This window comes from Anser brachyrhynchus (genome assembly GCF_964034855.1).
Source record: "Anser brachyrhynchus genome assembly, chromosome: 5".
Classification (NCBI taxonomy): Eukaryota; Metazoa; Chordata; class Aves; order Anseriformes; family Anatidae; genus Anser; species Anser brachyrhynchus.
Window position 1 is genome coordinate 3,064,414 of NC_137699.1, and position 21,327 is coordinate 3,085,740.

Here is a 21,327-nt window from a genome sequence, read left to right on the forward strand (position 1 = left end):
ACTCAAAGGCAAAATTGCTCGTGCCACAGCAGTGCTCCCGCGAAGGGCACAGCCACCCCTGGCGTGGAGCTGCCCGGGCGGCTGCCCTCGGAGGCGCACCGTGGCAGGGCCCGCACGACAAGGCTGAGCGGCGCAGGAGGGGAACGGGGCCGTGCTGCGGTTCCCGGGCGGGCTGCAGCGCCCCCCCCCGGGGCCAGGGGAGGGCCCGGCCGGCCCCAGCGCCACCGTGCGGGGCGGCGCTGCCAGCCCCGGCCGCCGCGGCCTGCGAGGCGCCGTGAGGGGGCCCCGTGGCGCTGCGCGGGCGGCGAGCGGCGGGGCAAGGCGGGGGGGATGCGGGGGGATGCGGGTTGTGCTGCACCGCGCGCCGCCCAGCCCCGTCTTCCCCCCTGTCCCGCAGGTCTCTTTGAACAGAGGGTTGAGCAATATTTGGAAGAGCTTCCGGACACCGAGCAAAGCGGAGTAAACAAGTTTCTGCGAGGCCTTGGTGAGGAAAATCTTTACAAGTGTTTCTGAAATGGATGTGCATGTCTGGGTGTTGTTGTTTAAATTCAAAAAAGCCTTGCCTGAGGTGAGATGAGATGATCGACTGGTGGTTTCGGTATGCGATAGGAAGTATCAAAAGGAAAAAAAAAAGTGAAAACATACTTAAACCTGACAAAAAGCAGATTTAATTATGATCTCTGTGAACATCTTCATTTGGGGAGAAAAAGCAGGGAAAACATAATTGAATAATTGAGGAGGAAGAAAAAATAAGAAGGCAGACTACCAAAGACTCTGTCAGTTGGCTATCTCTGCCGGTATTAAGAGTCACTGTAGCAACTACACTACAAATTAGACCCATTTGTTAAGGGATTTTTGATTGCACTTGGCTTTTTCAGTATATGCTAGTGATTGATGGTGTGTTTTCTTTAGGAAATAAAATGAAGTTCCTTCACAAGAAGAATTAAACCCTTTCTGCTGAAACATCAACCCAAAGACTATTTATGACACTGTCCTTAAGACCCCTGCAACTCCAAATTTTGATGTGGGAGGAGAATGAAAAAAGCTGACCACAGCTTTGAGTGACTACCGATGCTGTTACAGTGTGTCAGATGATGACTCCTTTATGTATTTGGATAGAATTTGTAAATAATGTGCTGTAAGCTTTTGTAACTGATTTTGTAATGAGCAAGAAAAACTGTGGTAAATATTTGTATATTCCTGAGAATAACAGGTGCTTTTTTTCTTTAGTATGAATTGAGTTATGCTTGGTGCAAAAATGAATAGCTGATTATGTGCAGCTGACTGTCTCAGCAGAACCACTGACTTCAGGGAATGTTTGTGAGAACTACACTGATGCCTGAGTACTGCGGTAATGAATGAGCTCTGGGGTACGTGGGAGAGGTTGTATGCGCGGGGGCTGTTTTCATGTGGCAGAGTTGGTATTCTTTTCCTAATTTTCCTTCTAATTAATTTTAAAAGAAAGAAATAACAAAGTAACTTGATAATAAGGTACTTGGTTCACAATACAAACCTTCCACTCCGTTTGAACTCTGGTCAGTAAACTACTTGTAATCCATTCTGCACTAAGACTGCTAACCGTGAGGAGATCTCAGTTCTTTGACATGCAAGCTGCAATGAGTAGGTACAGTTCATCCTTTCCTAATGTATGTATGTATGGTTCCTAATAAACTATGTAAATATACCTGTTTGTTTATATTCTTTGCAAACCTTTGTGGATTTCTGATTTTGAGTGGGTACAAAACCAGAGAAACTTGTGAATGTGAATTTTCAATTAAAATACCAAAAAAAAAAGGTTATTATGAAACTCTTTCAGTAGGTTTGCTATTTCATGATACTACTTGGTTTTCCTTCTAGTTAATGCTTTTTATTAGAGCCGAGACATGGCATTTTATATCATCACTGTTTTGTTAATTTTATCCTAACAGAAGCATCTCTTAAAACGATTTTCCTTTTTTCTTCTTCTTCACACGGGTTAGCAGCAAATTATATCTTGTATCATAGACAACTGATCCTGAACTGTGATATTTTCACATTGTTTTTATGCTACATATGTTTTTACGTTTAATTTGGTTAAATGATCCAAGTAGAATAAGAACAGCTTGTAGCAGACAAATATTTTGCTTAAATTTCTGATGAGCTAATCAGCTGCATTCTATGACAATCTGCTTTTCTTTTGTATTAATTGCAGTCTGGTTCAGGTGGTGCTTGCATCGTGGTGAATGCTCTTCAGCAGGACAGGAATGATTAGCTTGCCATGGCCCTCTGCACAGCAGCAAGTGCTACCCAAGTACCACATTCATCTTTAATCCGGTAACACAAATGCTGTTAAGAGATTCTATTAGCTTTTCCTTAGCCTGAAGAAGAAAACAGAAAATACTTGAATATTCTTTCAAGTCTGACATCTAATGAAAATTACCTAGAGCTTTCTTTTTAAAGAAAAAAGACCACTGTATTTTTCTTCATTTGCAGTGTGACTTCCTTGTGTAGTTAAACTGTCTTTGAGGCTTGCGCAATTCCTAACCTGGCAGTGGTTCTGGTGTGCTATCAGCCTCATAGAACAAAATTGAGGGTTTATTCACCAAAAAGGTGAAGTCGTTTCCTTTTTTCCTTACCTCCCTCACACTCAAGTATATACCAAAGCTTAAGTGTACATGAAAAGAAGCATCTGTAGAATGTAGAATATCAAGCGCTTCTGATTCAATTGAAATGTAATCACAAATGTTAATTTCTACAGGTTTTATGCTGTAATACGTTGTAAGCTACGGAGTGACTTTCAGATGTAGTTCTTCAAATCAGAAGCAATAGCTTTCACTTGTACAGGTGGATGCTGGCTATTTTATAAACAACAGTAATTATATGTGTAAATACATGTTCCTTTTGAGAAAATGATTGATAAAACATCATCCTTGGCTGATGGTAATGTTGACATGAAAAGAGTTGTTAGGAATGCAAGAGAGACACAGGATGCACGTGTTAAGAGAATGCGGTGCGGTAAAATGCATCTCCCACACAGAAGCTGTTTTCCTCCATCTGCACTGTAAAAATCTAAGCAGGAAGCTTTTGAACGATAAATTACCCGTCAGCATGTTGTTCTGGGTTTTGCAGTCAGAGGAGTGCACCAGTCAGGGTGACAATCACATTTCAAAAGCTTGTAGGTACCTTCCTGGTCCTCGGACCATGGCTATGTAAATCAACCTTAGTGTTTCCAAAGGTCTGTGTTTAAAACAAACAACTGAAATGAAAGTGTGGGGTGTATTATTCCACCTTGCACCTTAGTTTAGAAAACTGAGGTGACGACTGCTGAACGGTGGAACACCGCTCGTGCACCATGTAACCGAGAAGGAAGTCCTGAAGAAAAACCAGCGTGGAGGCCTGTGGTTCAAAACTGGGGAGAAAAAAAAAAAGTGTAAAATCTTCTGGCGCGGAATATATTTAAATAAAAAAACAGTACGAAACAATTGTTTCCAGTTGTCCAGGAACTGTTACTCTGGCGTGACAGACGGCGGCGTTTACGGGCATTGCGTTTATTGTCCCGGCTACTCGTGCGGAGTGCCGTGACCGAACTGCCCGGCCTCCCCCCGCCCCCCTCGGCACAGGCCGCAGGAGGCGAGCGGCCGGGCCGGGCTCCGCGACACCGCCCCGCGGCTCGGCGCCGGCAGGAGGAGCCTCCGCGAAGTCTCGCGAGAGTTCGCCGTGGGCGACGGTGCCTTCCCCCGGTCTCGCGAGCGCGGCGCCCTTTCCCTTCCCTCGCGCACGCCGACAAGATGGTGGGTGCGGGACGGGACGGAGCGGGGCGGGACGGGACGGGCTGCCCCTCGCCGCGGGACGTGCCCGGGGGTGGGCTGAGGGTGGCCGTGGCGGGCGGTTCTCCAGGCCCGCGGCCTGCTCGGGGCGTTGAGGGCGGCCCGGGGCGGCCGCTCCGGCCTCTCCTCGCAGGGCCCCGGCCGCCGCCCGCTGTGGGCCGTGAGGCGCGGAGGAGCGGTGGCTCTGCGGGGGGAGGGCCGTGTGCCGCCGCGCTCACCTCTGCCGCTTCTCCGCAGCCTTCCCGGCTCAGGAAGACCAGGAAGCTGAGGGGACACGTCAGCCACGGCCACGGCCGCATCGGTAAGTGGGGGGCTGCGGCTCCGCAACGCCGGCGGGCCTTCGCTGCTCGGGCGCCGCCTCGGGCGGGCAGACGAGGAGCGCACAAACACGGGCCCGGCGAGCAGCTCTGAGGGCCGCAGCACGTGCGGGTGGTGCCCGCACCGTGGGGGAGATGCCCCAGGAACGTGGTGCTCCGGAGTTTTGCCCATCCCTGTGGACTGGGTTTGTGACTTAACTTGGATAGTACTTGGGCGGTAGGTGTTGCCTGAGAACGTGGCTGGGCGACATTTTAAGTTTGCAGGCTGATGTTGTGCCAGTTCAAACTATGGCCGTTCCTGCCTGTTCTTGTCAGTTTGCTTGTGTTAGCACTGGTGTCTTCTCATACTTCTGTAGGTTAAAGACATCGGGTTTTTTTTGTTTTTTTTTTCTTGTCTAGGGTTAGTCTAGTGGGTTTAGCTCACTGAGTTGATATGAATGGAGAAGGATAGGACTGCTATCATCAGAGTAATTAGCTTAAGTTGACTTTGTGCTCCTAAGCTCAAGTATTACATGTGATATTCTTAGTTTAACCAACTTCATTTTTCTTTTCAGGCAAACATAGGAAACATCCTGGTGGCCGTGGTAATGCTGGTGGTATGCACCATCACAGGATTAACTTTGATAAATAGTAAGCTAACGTTTTAAACATGTGCTAGCAAAATGCATGTGTCTGAAGTAGAAACAACTAAGTTTTATGTGAACCACCAAACTTCCCTACAATCCTATGTATCTTTTTCTCAAACATGAAAGTTTAATAGCTGAAATCAACTTGTGTCCCCATTTTCTCTAAACTCAGCGGCCTTTTTTTCTTAAGCCAGGCATCTTTGAGAGTTCAGTGCAGTAAACTTGACCAAGCTTGCCAGTTACACCGTTGTCCATACTAACAGATGTGCCCACAAAATGTTAGGTAAATCTGAAGCGTTATATAAATCAAAGCTACACTCTACTTAACTGCATGCTATAGAGGCAAGGGTCGTTGTCTCACTGCCGAGACTAGAGTCACATCTGAACACTGCCTGTTGTCCTGGTGTGCTAGAGTACTCGGAAAGTAACCACTAATCTCTATTCGCTGGCTGTGACCATTGTTGACTCAGTCAGTCACCAGGTTAGTGACAGGAGCTCTGAAGCTCCTCGTGCAGTGCAGTCTTGCACCGAGTTGGTTTTGCTCAGAAAATGCAGGATTGGACCAGACTCACCATGAGAAGGATTAAGTTGTGAGTTCAAGGGAGAATAGATGCTTTAAGGAAAATAATTTTCCCTTGCTTTGGATAGCAATGATTATTGCACTTAGATACCACATGTATTAATACAAATAAACGTGTAATGTGAAAGTAAGATAAAATTTTACTTTTAATTTCTTTGAACAAGTAAGATGTTGTGTTAGTGTTGATTTGTAGTCCTACTTGCTTAGGATGAATTAAAAATGTGACCTAACGAGGAATGTGTTTTCTTTCACAGTCACCCTGGCTACTTTGGAAAAGTAGGCATGAGACACTATCACTTGAAGAAAAACCAAAAGTTCTGTCCTACTGTCAATTTGGATAAACTGTGGACCCTTGTTACTGAACAGACAAGGCTCAATTATGCAAAAAACCAGGCTGGACTGGCCCCAGTCATTGATGTTGTGCGCTCAGTAAGTTTCTGTTCAGATTCAGATCTGCAGCTTCTGCTCGCTTGAAGTGTAACTTAGCTTTGCATATCCAAGTAACAAAATGGTAAACTGCAAATAAGCTGCAGTGCATGAATATCTGTAGACTTCTCGGTACAAATTCATGCATCTTAGCATATCAGTGGTTAAACTAGTACTTAAGTTATGTTTTTTCCTGTAAGAATGACTTCCCTTATTTTTGAAAGGTGGTGAAAGATTACTTGTTCAAAATATCACCAAACGTAGGTATGAAAACATGATAGAGCTATTCTCACTTATATAAAGTCACTTTTAATTCCGAGACTAGAGTCACATCTTTACACTTGTGATTGTTCTGGTGTGCTATCATTCTCGGACATTAAACTTCTGATCCACATTCACTGGCTGTGATGCTTCGTATCTCAGTCAGCCACCAAATCAGTGACACTAACTAGTCTGTCAAGTAGGTAGTGAAACTAATTACCAAGTAGATATGTTTTGTGTACCAAATACCTCTGCTGGCCAGTTACACCTCTTCTAACAAGCTGTGACTTTAAAGGCTGTAGTATTAACGGGCCTTGTGCCATGGTTGTCCTTTTTATGCAAAGGATAGGAGTGAAACGAGGGGAGAGGGCAACTATTGCTGTGACAGCTTGCAGAGCAGAATAAACCACACAGGTGCTTGGGCACCAATGTGTTGACGCTCTTCAGTTTTACTTTTAAGATGTGCAGAAGAGTCTTCTGCTCTCTTCAGGAATACCAGGATGTCCAGCAGGTAAAGAGCATGTGCCAGATGTAAGTGGGTGTAGTAAGTAGTTTGTTGGAGAAATGCAGCCAGCTGCTCTGTGCTGTGGGAAGTGGAAGTGGTTGGCAGCTTATTTACAAGACTTCAGTGTTTTCTGTATGCAGTACTGGGAATATTACAACTTCCAACATTCTAAGTTACCAAAACCTTTAATTTACTTTATAGTTTCCACTTCTCTGAATGAATGCAACGCCACTAGATCACACAGGATATTTTTTTCCATTCATACCAATCTTGTATTGGAGACGGACAATGAATGAGGTCAGCAGCGGTGATCATGGTTTTGTTTTTTACTGGTGTGTGCTAAAAGACAGGTCTGAATGTAGGAGCCTTTAAGCTGATTACAAACATATAATGTTTTTTTAATCTTTCTAGGGATACTACAAAGTCCTGGGCAAGGGCAAGCTGCCCAAGCAGCCTGTAATTGTGAAAGCAAAGTTCTTCAGTAGAAGAGCGGAGGAGAAGATCAAAGAAGTTGGAGGTGCATGTGTGCTTGTGGCATAAAGGCCATTGTTTTATTTGAAGTTTTGAATAAAGACAATGTGTAAAATGTGTTGATTGATAGATTTTTTTGACTTGTTCACACACTGTCCTGACTTCAGTCTTGTGGATTTAGTGATTTCTGGCTGTTTTTGATCAGTGGTTTGGCTGATGCTTGCTACAATTTTAAACTGTGTGGCTACAGTGGCGTCTGGCATTTGAAGAGATACCTTGCTGCTTTGTTTTTACAAGGTAGCAATGTACATAGGTTATTCCTGTATTTGTGCAACTCCTTCAGTAGGTGACGCTCTCTGGTGACCAGCGATAGGACCTGAGGGAACAGCATGAAGCTGCCTCAGGAGCAATTCAGGTTGGGTATTAGGAAAAGGTTCTTCACTGAGTGAGTGGTTGAGCACTGGGACAGGCTCCCCAGGGAAGTGGTCATGACACCAAGCCTGCCTTGCTTAATGACACAATTCATGTAACTTCATTTTTGCAATTGACTAACCTCCTTTTCAAGTGTACAGCACACAATTCCTGAAGTTGCTTTTGTGGGACAAATGGTGCCAGGTAGCTTCAAACGTGTACGCAGCTATGGCACAGCTGTAGAGCTGCACTGTATGAATTTCTATACGTGCTTTAAAATGATTCTATAAAACATTATTTGCGTAGTTGTAATGTCAAAATAGGACTTCAATTACCAATGCAAGGGTTGGCCATGTATGCCAAAGAAGAATCCTTACATGATGGTTAAAATCAAACTGTTACTATAATGCTCAGCATTATAAGTCTTAAAGTATTCCTAGGTGCTACAGATTAACTTCTAGTACATGTGATACAATCCTATTAATGAACCCTTAACCTAGTGTTTGGCATGAATTACTTCAGGGCTTTTAGGGTAAAGTTGATGTGCATTGCATTTAAAGTTTGTGAAATACTGAAGTTTTTAAGATAAATAGTGAGTGCTGGGACGCCTTTATGCTAACACATTATGCTACTGAACGGCTGTCAAAGGTTAAAGACCAATGAAACATAAGCACTCACTGGCGTTTACAAGTTGCCTTAGTCCAACCCTGCAGGCTAACGTGTTTATGGTAGACTCTTCATCAGGTACAGTGTGGGGAGGAGGTGAAAAGTGTCTCCAAAGGGGGGGACTACAGGCTGTGGAAGGTGAGAGTCCAGCTTCCGATTATTTCAAGCAGCTAAGGATGTTGCTGCAGGACAGATAACAAGGAGAAGCAGTGTAACCAGAACATCTATCGAGGGTTTGGTTCGGTCCTCAAAGGTAAGTCGTGGGGTACAGTAAAATAAGGACCACTGCTACTGCCTGCTGTCAGTATGGTGTCCGACCAGATCCCACTGACCGTGAGAAGCTTGATTCACACAGAAGCACCCTGTGCACACAATCAGCAAGTGATTCCAGATAGCTAACGTACACAGCAGACACTGCTCTCAATTCTTTGGTATTTAATGTTTTAATACATTAATGTTGTAAGTAATTCTTCGATATTTTGTACAGTTGAACTTTGAGTACAACCCAAAAGTTTGGCGGCCCCTCTCGCTCCGCGCCGCCGCCATCTTCCTGAGGCGAGCGCCGGGTCCCGCCCGCAGCTCTCAGTCACGGCCGTTGGGCGCGCGGGGGCGCCCGCTGCTGAGGTGGCGGCCGTTGGGCGCGAGCTGCCCTGTCCGGGGGGCTCGGTGCCCGCCTGTCGCCGCGCCGTTTCTCTGGGTTTGTTTCCCAGCCGGTCCCCAGGTACTTGGAGAATGTTTCCAAGGTGTTAAGAGGGCTGAGTAAATAGCAATTTCACTGCGTTTACCGCCTGCTTTTATTAACAGGACTAATTTCACACACCGGCTCACCTCATATTTTTGTTTAAAGTCATCAAGAGTTTGGGATTGGAGCCCTGACTTGGTGATGGTTTAAGGTCAAAAATCACATGCAGCATTTTTCTTTGTCACTGATTTTTATCCCCCCCCCCGTTTGTTTTGAAACAGTTAGTTTGGGGATTGCGCACGTGAGGTATTGAGCCTGGTCAATCAAGCAGACGGGTTTTGCTTCACTCACACCGCTGCCTTGGCTGAGCTCCACAGATCCCGAACAAGAAGCTGCTGTGAGGGCTGCTGTGGAGCCACCGGAAGGTTGTCCGGCACGCTGACTCTCTCTTTTTCCTCAAAGGACAAAATGGGCTGCTGCTAATAAAGTTATTCTAGAAGTAATTCTAGATGGAACTTGCAAAGTTTATGTTACAACATTTTAAAATGCTGTAGCAATATCCATTTTTAATTGAAAGAAGAAGATACAAAAAATCACCTGATTAGATCTGAGAGAACAGAATGGTGAAAGTTGAAAGTCTTGCATAGGGATTCTATCCCTAAAATACTAAAATAATATAATTATGGGAATATACCTGTTACAAACTTCTCCTGTGTGAAATATATAGGTGCTTCACTGGAAGTTTCAGTCCTGTGATACCTGGCTGCTTCCCTTTGATTTGTTTGGTGTGGCTATTGCCCTCCAGGGGCTGTCATTGATCTTTTGGTCCTGCAGCAGCTCCCCCAACACTATACAGCGCCTTTCGTTTTCCCTCCTTGGGCTGATAGGCCAAATGCTAGGGGCTTTTCTCCCTGTTTCGGGTGTGACTGCTTGCCAGCTGCCTCCCCCTGCTCACCCACCCCATCTTCATCCATTTCTGTCCTGTGTCCTGCCTCTTCACCCTCACCACATCCCTTCAGATGCAGTTATTTGCTTTGTAATTGCAGCTGCTGGACTTGGTGTTTCCCACCAGCCTAGCCAAGTCACTGGTAATGTAGCTGCCTGACTGCTGCTTTGCATACCTATCTCAGCAGGAAAGTAGCACTTTATCTCACCCTCATCCTTCCCCCTCCTATCAAAAAACTTGCACATAGTTTCACGTGTTCTGCAAAAAGCATAGATTAAAATGTATGGTAACCCGCTTCTGGCTCATTCAGACAGGTTTGGCCTTTATGGTGATAGAGCATTTCCCAATATTTGGCTTTGTGTTTGCACTGATTCTCTGTGCATTGATACTTTGGTCCCGGGCTGTGGTTTCTCTGACTGAACAATGCGGTAGCCGAAGACCTCAACTTCCTATTGCAGGCATTACATGTTTTTGCAGGTTCTGGTCTGTTTGCTTAGCAACAGGACTTGCAAGAAACAAAGGAGATGGTGCAAACTGAAAAGCTGTGCTTCCCTAATCACATTTGTCTCTGAAAGATGGTTGATGAAGATGAACTGTAAAAAGTGAGCTCATATAATAAGCACTTTTGTAATGTTTATTGTTTAAACTACAGGTGCAATTACCACAGCTGTTTTCTAAAGGGACCTGTAGTTTTGAAATTACAGTCACAAGTTTTAGTGGTATATTTGAATTTGTTGGAGTGAATTCAGTAAAACTGATGAATATCTACTTATTTTCATTGGTTCTTAGAAGTGGGCCTTGGGTGTGAGGTGTTATGGTGACTTTAACGTGAAGTCCAATTTTTCTTAAATAGCAATGACTTCAGGATGCAACACACAGAGAAGGCTGGTTGTGAACTTCTGAGACTTTCACAATTTTGTTTCATTGTAGAAGAAGTTGTGTCTGCTAAACATTTCTATTGGAATCTGCCTTGAGATGGAATCCTCCAAAAGAATACATATCTCTAGGATTAGTCGCTGTTCTTCTGTGATGGGGAAATCTGAAGATTGCTGCAAGTAGTGTACTGCTGATGGCAAGGCCACCATGCCAAGGCAGGGGCAACTACATGGGACTGTGGCCCCAGGAAGGAGGTTCAGTCAGCTAAAGGGTGATTCCAAGAGAGATGAGACTGCGTTTACTTTTCCTTCTCTGATGCAACTTGCAAAAGTTTCCCTTTGCAGGCTGTGTCTGATTGACATCTCTATAAATTTCAGAAACAAGGATAGAACATGAACTGCAAAATACTCAATTTACCTTGGGGAGCTTAGGTTGGCAGGGGAAATGCTGTCCTACCTGTAGAAAATTCTGACTTGGTCTATAATTTGATCTGTGGTCATCTTGACAGGTGAAATTTAATCACTGTGAAGTGCATTTTATTACATTTCTGTGAAGAAGATTAGCAGAAGATATTTTACATTTCTCAAGGCAGCTTTCTAATGGGGTGTTGCTGAAATGATGGAGGTAATGATCAGTTATGCTTATCATTATTTTCTTTACCTGCAAGCTATAAAATATTGTGGTGAAATTATAAAAGCATCATTTTTGTTGCACAGTTTCAGTGCTTCTGCCAGGAAATGTACAGCGTGTGACAATTCAGGCTGGTAACAGCTTTGTAAGTAGATCAATAGAACAGATTATTTCTTTTTTTTTTTTTTTCAGAGGTTGCAAGTACTATAGAGAGATAATGGGATCATGGTTTATAAACCTTAAACCACACTTTCCTGCACAACAATCTGCAAAGATATTCTTTTTTTTAAAGTGGGTATGTGATTTTCAGCTGCAAGGGACTTCCTCTTTCTTCAAAAGGACTAAGTAAATGTTGTTTCTGAGAACATGCATCCCGCTGTTGCCTTCTAGTTTGTGCTTGAGTGATGAAGTGTATTGTTAAGTGAAGGGGCTGTCATGAGCCATTTTGTGACTCTTCATGTTTTTGATGTCAAATTTCAGCCAACGGCAGTGGGGACTCTGGATCTGCTGAGGAATTGCTTGGTATGCAAACGGAACCTGGGCAAGAGAGACCCCAGAATGCTCCCTTGCCTCCATTCCTTCTGTAAGGACTGTCTTCCAGATCTGATTCAAGGATATAGCTGTATTCCCACTGGATATGAAGTTCTATATGAAGGTAATGTTTAAGAATCTCTGTTTGGCTTATGCTGTTTGCAATACAGTATTATGAAAATAGATGTATTGGGAATACTTTTTGTAGCCTGTTCCTCTAAAGCACTACTTGAAAAGAACAAACTAGGAGACTGGAGATTTGTATGAGCAGAGGGTGGACTGAGAACAAGCCTCCTTCAGAATGTTTTCCATTTAACAGCAGTGCTTTGAATAGAAACGACACAGTCAGGCAACCTTTACATTTTCCAGAATGGTCTTGATTTCATTTACCAAGTGTGACATTATGGATATTTGCTTTGCTTAAAAAATGAATAAATGCTACAGGGTAGTTGCTAGGTTACATCTTTATTCAATCTTTTAGACATGTCGGACCTTTTTATGGTAGTGGTTGTGGTGAGAATTTTATTCTTCCTTTTCTCCCCCTCCTGCCCTTGCAAACACCACAGCAATCACTGGTGTCTGGTTCTTTGCTCCTAAAGGAGTGCATAGTAATTTTTATTGGAATATGACTGTTGTGGCGCACTGAAACTCTTGGCGCCTTCCTTTTTTCCCATTATAAGTGTGGTTTCACCCTATCTGAACACTCACCTTAACAAGCTGACTAAAGCTAGCGAGGACGAGAAGCATTTTGAGACCGTGGCTTTTGAAATCTTGAAGTTATTTGTACAGTTTTTTGTAATGATGTTAATAGAAAATATGTAACTTTTTTGGAATAGGATTTAAATCACAGAATGCAGTCACTTTAAATGAATGAGGCTTAATTACCATAGGGAAACATTCCAGACTCATTACTAATTTATAAGAGGAGCAAAGGCACATAGATGACTGGTATTTTCACAGGCTTTGAACTTCAGATGAATAAGTGGCATCATTTATTATCTCTTCCAAAGCAAATTTTAGAAACATGTAGGAAGAGAAGATACTTTCCCTGAGGTGATGATAATCTGAATTGACAAGAGAACACAAGCTAGGTAAGTTGAGGTTTGAGAACAAATGGAAAGAGTGTTAGGAGATCACCGTTGAAAGGCCAGCAAAGGAAAAGGGGATAACTTAATGACAAAGGAGAAAGGCTATTCGTGGGAGGGTACAGACAGAAAAAGATATTCAGGTAGGAGGAGACAGAAAGCAAAGCAGTCATTTTAATTAAATGCCTCAAAATTTTAAATGTCTGGTCATACCAGACAGAGGAACCTACTTTATAATAAAATGGTGTTGAAAACAACCACTACATTACTTTTATTTATTCTCATTTGACATGTAAGCTATTCCTTTCTCCCGCTTGCTTATGTCTGTGAAGTGGAAAAGGGAATTTTTGCCACTTGGTGATATTGGATGAAATGCAGCTATAGGTTCTCACGAGTCATTAAAATATTAGGTATTTGTCTGAGCACTTGAGCAGGGATCAGGAATTATTTGTCTATAGCAAATTGGAACAAAGACTAGTTTATTTCTGTATTCTTGAAGTTTCTCCATTTAATTCCTCATTCTCTTGTTGGTGGGGAACTTCTATGGGAAAAAGCAAGATTAGAGAAATGATTGAGAAAAGAAATAATGAACAGTGATGACCCACTGTAAATGGAGACACCAGGTGCAAAGACTTGATTAATATATGAACAGGAAGAGCAGCAAAAAGAAAACATCAGTGTCTCTTAAATCATTGATTGAAACTGCAACCACCATGGGTCAGCTAGGATAAGTTTGTGAAATCTTCTGATGGCATGATGCTAAGCACTGCTTACCTCATCTGCACATGCAGGTAGCACAATACCTGCTCAATTTTCAGTGTTATCTTTCAGTATGATCATACATTTGTGTCAATGATAAAATGTATATACAATAAGTGCTAAGCAACTTCAGCTGAGGTGTGAAATATTGTCTGTAAGTAAAATGCATTTGCTAATTGCTATGAATTCTTTAAGCAACATATAAGAATAGAAAAAGTGAATGTATTTCCAAGTGAAGTCAATCTGAGATTTACTGTAAATGCATGCTTTAATTTGTGGGTTTCGATATGTCATACTGTAAGTAGTAGTATATCAACATAAAGCTGTTTTGTAGGTTGTTGTTGTTGTATTAAGATTGCTGAAGAGCTGTAGGTAAGTGGTCTGGATATTTGATGGTAGTTGATGTTGGACACTTACGTTTATACCTGTGTCTAAGTCTTTGGGCTTAAGATATCCCCTGAATGAAAGCTCAGAGGTAGACTGAGTTCTTATGGAAAAAAGCTGCATTCGTGTCAGAATTTATTCCAAGCTGTGAGAAGTGAGAGTTTGATAGCAATTTGAATGAAACAAGAAAATAATTTTTGAAATTTGAGTCCTACAGGTGCTTCTAATATGAAGGGGACTTTAAGTTACTCAGTTTTTCACTTCTTTTTCTGCAGGCCAGTATCACTTTCCTTTTTTTTTCCTCCTCTCTTCATCTGGAAAAAAGAATCCTTATTTTATTCTTCTCTACAGATCTGCATGATTTTTGCTTCTGGTCTGTTTCATACATGGGAAGGAAGAGTTTTAAAGAGTGGGACTGGGGATGAGAAAGACAGAAAATTCCTAAATCTCCTGAGATGATTTTCCCAGGCTACTACATGAATTCTGCCTGTGTAAATTGCCACTCACAGTACACCATGAAAACACACGCAATTGGTTCTTGAGTGATGCCTTGGCTTCTTGGGCCTGGCCTTCTTAATGAGTACTGGAAACATTCAAAACCAAATTCATCCAATTTGCTGTGCCTATGCCTTCTTTCTGAGTTGGGGGTGTGTGCAAAAATAAATTACCCTTTATCTGCAGCTCTTTCTCTCCTTTAGATGTTTGATGATCGAAGTTGTTTTAATACTTTCAATATCACCAATGTAATAGTTTCAGAAGTAGCTGAAAGAGGAGAAGTGGAGGTCTGTTGTTGTGAAAAGTTCACAATTTGGAAGACTGTATCAGCTTGAGGGCTGGCTTTTTGTTGTTGTTTTGTCTTTCTTTTTAAAAAAATCACAGGCAACCACTGTTCAAATTGCAAATTAGGCCTTTGAGAACAAGGCAGATCAGAACAGATGTACTAGAAAACCTTGCAGATTTACTCTAACTGATACTAAACCCTAGTATTATTTCCATTTTGTGACTGAATTAGGTATATCTGATCCATACGTTACGCTTCACATTTGTAAAATGAAGTTAGCAGTTGCCCAGCTTTATAAATTGCTTTGGGAAGTGGTGGATTTAATTGTATTATGTTTTTGTATTGAATTTGTATGTTGGGCTATTTTTTTTCCTGAAGTGCTATTTTAAGAACGTGCTTTGCCCTTTTGTGCTTCTCTAGCTTGGATAACAAAAGTCTTAGAAAATGGCTGCATAATTTCTTTCCACATTCCGTGCATAAGTCAAAAACCATCCACACTTGCTTCTTGTTAGTTTTCCATGCACAACAAAGGGTCTGAGATCCCCACTTAAATGCCAGGAAAGGTGACATGAGAGAAATGCAAATTGAACCGATAAGACTGACTGAAACCAGACTATTAAAGAGAACAAATGTGACTTTAACTGTTGACAAGCGTCCACTTGCTGCATTCTATCATTTCCAGCTGAAAATGTATAGTTTTCTCTATCTTATAAGATAGATGCTATGTATAACCATGGATTCCCAATTGTGAATGGCTCGTTAGCAAGGGACACCCAAAACTCCACCAAGCATTCGTCATGCTTGCATGTACCATCTTCAAAGTTATCTTCAAGGGGTTTGTTTCAAGAAGGTTGAGCTTGGACTTCCTTGGCTCTAGGCTCTGGCATTAAGAGTATGGTATACTGGCATAAAGAGGAGCCTCCAGGTGCCAACACACAATGCCTTGTCTTGTACTAAGTCTGTACATAAGAAAAATACACTTCTGTAGAGTTCTTTAAATTATATTTAAGCTTAGTGTGGAGTACAATTTGTCCTTCTTGGTGTTACAACTGTTATATCTTGAGGCCCTAAATAATCTTGTTTTGATGCAATCATATATGGTAAGTGATGCAATGCATCATTCCTATTAATTCTGAAGGAGAACACCAATTTGCTTTAATTAGGTCCACTTAACACAAAATATGTGTTTTGTTTCTAAAAAGGGAAGTAAAAAGGTTATCCCAAGGAGGGAAACTGTTCATAATGTATTTATTTAGTCATCCTAAAATGGATTTAAGGTTACTCAGCCCTTCTCACACTGTTGTTCAGATGCCAGATCCAAAAGGCAAGTGAAACAATGGGGGGATAGTTAAATAAATACGAAGATGTAAAGTCGGAGGTTGTATTCAGAACTGTTTCCTATAACCTGTAATTGGGTCTCTAAGGAAGTGTAAATTATGTCTGCAGTTTGAGCTGTAGCTAATGCTCTCTGAGAATAATTATTCTGATGGTTGTTGGAGGAAAAAGAACAAAGGAGTAGGTGCAACATGTGGACAGCAAGTATAAATGTGGTGTGTATGATAGCTCCAATGTTTGTTTCTTTATGCTAATCAATTCTCAGGATAATAATAGGCTGTTAATTATCTGCATTGGTTTATTTCCCAGACAACCAGCTTGAGGGTTCTTTCTGTTTAGACCTGACCAGACTGTAAGACCTTGAAACAAAACTGTGAGGTGAGGCATTTGATGTTCAAAAGGTCTTTGTACTCAGTTTCTATACGTGGTGCAGAGGTTAGTTTGCACTTTCAGGGATGATTGCTGCAAATTATCTACAGCTCTGTCACTTACAAATTAGATTGCTGCAGTACAGGTGGATTAAAAACTTGAGGGCACTCAACAAATTTACATTTTTGTGCTTTTACAATGGAACACTCTGTATAGGGGCCACTGCCAAGATGTCCACTTACTATTCCTTGGGTTCAGTGCAGTGTTGAAGCTTTCACTAACAGAAATGGAACTGTTGTGGTATGTGAGAAATGTGACCTGCAATGCATTAGGGCTTGAATGGCATACGCTTGAGTGGGCTTTGGTGGCAGAACCCTAATGTTTTCCTGAAAGCTGATTTTGGATATGGTGCTGGAATGTCCAGACTGAGTGTGTCTGACTACTGGATCCACTGTCTTTGAATTTCTGTTTTCCCCAACCTGCTGTCTATTCACTATTGCTGATGGGAGTGCAAGAGTGGAAATGAACACTTGTCTTGTGAAGGGCTGCTAACCACCTCAGCAAAGTACAAGTCTGCTGTTGAAGCTTTTCAGGGCTCCAATGTGTGTATGTATATAAACTTAACATGCACATACTTCTATAAGTACACATACACACTTCCATAAGTACGTTATTCTCTAGTGCTGGTAGTTTTTGTGGTGGTGTTCAGGTGCAGTAGTCTACCATGAAAAGAATAGTGGAGCCCTGGAAGGATGCATGTGTAGGACTACTCCTCCACATACCTCATGTGATGAAACTTCCTGGGAGTCTGTTCAACACAAAGTGGTCTTCGGTGCTTGCTCAATACTACCTGATAACTCAAATACATAGAGAACAGCTTATCGGTGGTTTATCCTGCATATCACACTGAAACAGAGCTCAAATCTAACATTAGGATCCTTGCTGGCCTTTCTAAATTTGTGCCCATTCCTTTAGCAATGAAGTCTGATGTCATAAATGATTATTTCAATGGATAAACAGCAGAAAGTAATGAACTTCTAAACAAAATTATTTATGCAAACATTTCTAACTCCTTCCTCCAATATTGTTTACATACAAACTCTACATAGTTTATGTCAACAGCTCTTATTTTTTTTCTACGTCTAGAGATTTTGATAACAATAATGGACCTCATTTGGGCATCATGATTGCATCATAGCTGAATTTGGCTCCTGATCTCTTAATATGTCAACTCTGTTGTTTGAATGCTGTAATTCCATGTTGGATTACTATTTAGATCCAGAAATTGCATCATTCTCATACGTACAAACAGCAAGTCTCTGGGGCTTCTGACTATTCTCCCCTTCAACCACGGTGCTGTAATTATGATACATTTAAATGAGCTGTCTGCAAAGTACAGGTTCTTAAAACAAGTTAACACAGTTGTTTAGAGGTAGTGGTAAGGAAGTAAGGCAAGAAGAATATTTAGGGAATGTCCTGCAAAGTGTATTGAGGGAGTGGACGGTGTAAGACCTGCTGCTACCTGAGCCTGGAAAAGCTCTACTCTTCCCTTCTGCACGCTTGCTCCAGGTTACTCTGATGACTGAGAGAAGACTCAGGCAAGAAGGGAAGTAGGATGCTGCTATTTATTCTCTCTATGGGATTTTTATTTCACCACTTCAGGAAAAATACAACCAAGGCAAGTGAAGAGAGGCCTGAATGACTCGCAGAAAGGTGAAAGCAAGAAGGAAGGCGAGAAAAAAATACCATGCACTTCATAGCGGGCCAGTACATCTCTTTGCACTGCTGATTTGTCAGCATTTCTTGCTGAAGAGGGGGGCGCAGCCCCACATACTCTGTGGAAGGTGCAGCCACTTCTGTCTGCAGTACGGCAAAGCCTGATTCCAGGGAGCACACTGTGTGTGCAGTTCTGCTTAATAACCCTCCGCTTCCTGACAGAAGTGACTTCGTGGGTAGCTAAGTGACACTTTATCCAGAGGACAGGTAAGGGGTTTCTAGGAAATTGTGCTTTACTGGTGATTCTACTTTGAGCACAAACACAGCAGCGTGCTCGCTTTGCGTTGTTGAAGTAGCTGCTGCTTGTGGCTATTTGTAAATGTCTGTGTAAAATGTACTTAATTTCAGGACAATTGCTTCACAAACCATTCTGTAGTGTATTTATTATGCCAAACTATCATTAGATTTTGGGGGGAATTTGTATTGAAAAAGGTTGGGCATTTCCAGGGAGCACAGATTTTGATTAAATGGAAAAGGAAGGAAATCGGAAGTCCAATTAGCTGAACAAGTATGATCTCCAAAGCTACCACATTCAGGGAATCCCTCTTCTAGCAAGATGTAGATGTCTTCTGTGCTTGTAATGGAATCTTAAAAAATATACTATTCAGTATTAGGACAGGTGAAAAGGTGCTTGCTGATTAGTGCTTGTATGAGTAGGAAACTGCATCCAATACAGTACCGCCATAGTGTCCCCATTATTTTTCCTGTTAACTTACAATGTTTGTTCTGATTTTTTTGTTTTATTCCTTTAAGCTGAGAGCTATACATGTTTTGTATGTTCTCAAGGGAATTTCAGATGCGAGATCCCTGTAATTCAAAGTTACTTGGATATTTGAGACGCTCTTGGCATTTACACAAAGCTGTACTTCATTTGGTGGTCTGTGGCAGTGATTCTAACGTGATGTTTTGACCTATGTGTGTGACTTGTTCCATGTATATCTTTGTAACAACACTGATTTCAGTAGCAAAGCCATGATCTAAAACATGGGGGAGAAATTGTAACGTGGCATCCTGGGCATTGCTTTTAGATGTCCCCAGATACTAATCAGCAGTAGTGTCTTGTACCCTCAAAATGGTGACTGTTCTAAACTTCTGAATACCGTCGCGCTTCTCAGTATGTTTAAGGAGGATTCTGTGCAGAACTGAAATCTGTGCATGGAAAATATGTTTTCTTAAGGTGAAAAGTATTGAAGTTTTCTTTAAAAAATATTAAAGAGAAGGTATTGTCTGTTCTTAAATTAATGCATTCTTTATACAATGTATTTCATACTTCACTGGTTTGAAACAGATTAGTACAATTTAAAGTTCATGCGAACTAGCCTAAGGCTGTGAGCATTACATTAAATATCATTCAACTGGTATAATTTGATTTAACATTCTGCACTAACTGGATAGTCTTGGAATGTAATAAAAAATGTAACTTCAGTATTAACTTTTTTAACCTTATGCGGAGGATTCATGGAAGTTGTCCTTCCTATGGCAAAGTCCTTAGCACCACTTTTGTTTCCCAGTGAGCAATTCCTAGAAATGTTTTGCGTAAGACTGTGGTCACCTGTATGGTGTGTCAGTGAAGGAGTAACTGTGACAGCCATGCATTTCTTACTTTATAGAGTAACCTGTTGATAATTTCCTCTTTAGTCAATTTGTGGCGTACTGCGTAGTCTCAGTATGGAGGTTTTCTCTTTGTATTAGCCAGATCAAGGACTGACACTGCTTGGACAGTGCTGTTAGGGGAGTAAGATGCTGGTTCAAGGTCTCAAAGGGCTAGAGGCTATTCCCTGTAAAGTCAGCAGATGGTTTCCTATCACTGCACCAAGAATTAGAGCATGTCCTATGAGACTTACTTGAGAGGCTGCCTGTAAAGTAGGATTTTTGCTAGCTAGATTGTCAATCAAAATGTATCCATGTATTTCTGCTGCTGCTGTTATAACTGAGTTGCTTTGTAAGGTGCTCACATAGATACTTGAAAACGGTTTCACCTTCTAGGAATTAGCACTGCAATTCACTAACACTTGTAGTACACACCATTTGCAAGGAGTAGGAGGGCACTGTCTGTGTAACACATCTTGCCTTAAGTACTGCAGTGCTCCTACTGTGGTTACATTTCTCTAGAGAACCGAGCTGTTAATGGAATGTGTAAAAGACACAGAACCGTAATTCAGGGAAGCAGAGGGAGGTTACAGTGCGACTAATATAAAAGCATCTCATTGTCCTAGGGTGTAACATATGAAGGTGATTAGCTACAAATATTGTAGGTAAGTAAGATACCCTTTTAGCTGCGCTCCTAATATTAAGGATGCAAAGGGAAGAAAGTTAGACTTCTACAGCTTTTCGCTGTCATGGGCATCTTTATCAAATGAATTTTTTTAGCCTGTTTGTAACTCCTGTCACCAGAATACCCTTAAACAGGTCTCAAGTTACATACCCAGGGGATGAGCAAAGCACTGGCAGTTGCTTGCGTTGCCCTTTTCCCCAGGGGTGACTTGTAGCTGAGTAGCACAGCCACCTGTGGGTACCGCCTGCTTTCTGCACGTCTGTGTGAACACCGGTGTTGTATGAAATGCAATTAAACAAGGGCAAGGTAGACCTTAGTCTGGTCCGTGAGTCGCCAAATCACAGTTCTGTTGTAAATGCAACCTTGGAAAATAGTAAACAATATACTTTTGCTTTCATTACAATGATAGGGCTTAAAAAGGCCTAAGCCTTGTGGAAGCAATTCTATCTAAGATGTCCTCTTTCAAAGGAGATGCAACAATGCAAAGTGTTTTTCCAAAGCATTTATGAAAGAAAATGAACTTATTGAGGCATCTGACTGTATAGTGCTTTTGTCAGAAGTGGTAATGTAGGAAGGGTTTGGGCTTTGTGTCTCTGCAATTTGTTAAAAATAAAAGTAGCCCAGATGTGAAAATGGTAGGCATTCAGGGTTAGAACTGTGCTTCTGGTCAGGGACTGTAGGAGCTGTATTGCAAAGGCAGGTAACACCAAGCTGGAAAACGTGAGTGTCTCTGATAACCGTCTAATGCGAAGAGTAATAGACTTAAGATTTATTTTATCTCCAAGTCACCTTCCTTATTTAAAAATAATTTTAGTTAAGGGGAGAGCAC

At 41.9% G+C, this 21,327-nt stretch overlaps 3 protein-coding genes across 13 annotated transcripts in view; all 3 read left to right on the forward strand.

Annotated features, from left to right (window-relative positions):
* DENND2B (DENN domain containing 2B) overlaps positions 1-7,109 on the forward strand; it is a 170,155-nt gene extending 163,046 nt beyond the window's left edge. For all 11 annotated transcript variants that reach the window (XM_080595788.1, XM_080595792.1, XM_080595785.1 and 8 more), the window contains 6 exons: positions 398-484; positions 913-3,770; positions 4,044-4,107; positions 5,584-5,758; positions 6,723-6,818; positions 6,933-7,109. In XM_080595788.1, the coding sequence (XP_080451914.1) occupies positions 398-484; positions 913-947 (122 nt within the window). In that variant the 3' untranslated portion in view covers positions 948-3,770; positions 4,044-4,107; positions 5,584-5,758; positions 6,723-6,818; positions 6,933-7,109. The remainder of the gene's footprint in view (positions 1-397; positions 485-912; positions 3,771-4,043; positions 4,108-5,583; positions 5,759-6,722; positions 6,819-6,932) is intronic.
* Positions 3,701-7,109, forward strand: RPL27A (ribosomal protein L27a). The gene is made up of 5 exons (XM_080595905.1): positions 3,701-3,770; positions 4,044-4,107; positions 4,678-4,753; positions 5,584-5,758; positions 6,933-7,109. The coding sequence occupies exons 1-5, from the start codon at positions 3,768-3,770 to the stop codon at positions 7,059-7,061; spliced, it is 447 nt and encodes a 148-aa protein (XP_080452031.1). The 5' UTR covers positions 3,701-3,767; the 3' UTR covers positions 7,062-7,109.
* A 138-nt stretch (positions 7,110-7,247) lies between these two features.
* The window catches only part of TRIM66 (tripartite motif containing 66), a 49,853-nt gene continuing 35,773 nt past the window's right edge, over positions 7,248-21,327 (forward strand). Inside the window, 3 exon segments of the mRNA XM_080595782.1 lie at positions 7,248-10,788; positions 11,082-11,197; positions 11,684-11,858. Of these exon segments, the coding sequence (XP_080451908.1) occupies positions 11,189-11,197; positions 11,684-11,858 (184 nt within the window). The 5' untranslated portion in view covers positions 7,248-10,788; positions 11,082-11,188.

Excerpts from the sequence above, each read along its gene's own strand:
- RPL27A (XM_080595905.1), top strand. Across the intron at positions 4,108-4,677 it reads CCACGGCCACGGCCGCATCG|GCAAACATAGGAAACATCCT; the intron begins GTAAGTGGGGGG and ends TTTTCTTTTCAG. Across the intron at positions 4,754-5,583 it reads AGGATTAACTTTGATAAATA|TCACCCTGGCTACTTTGGAA; the intron begins GTAAGCTAACGT and ends TTTCTTTCACAG.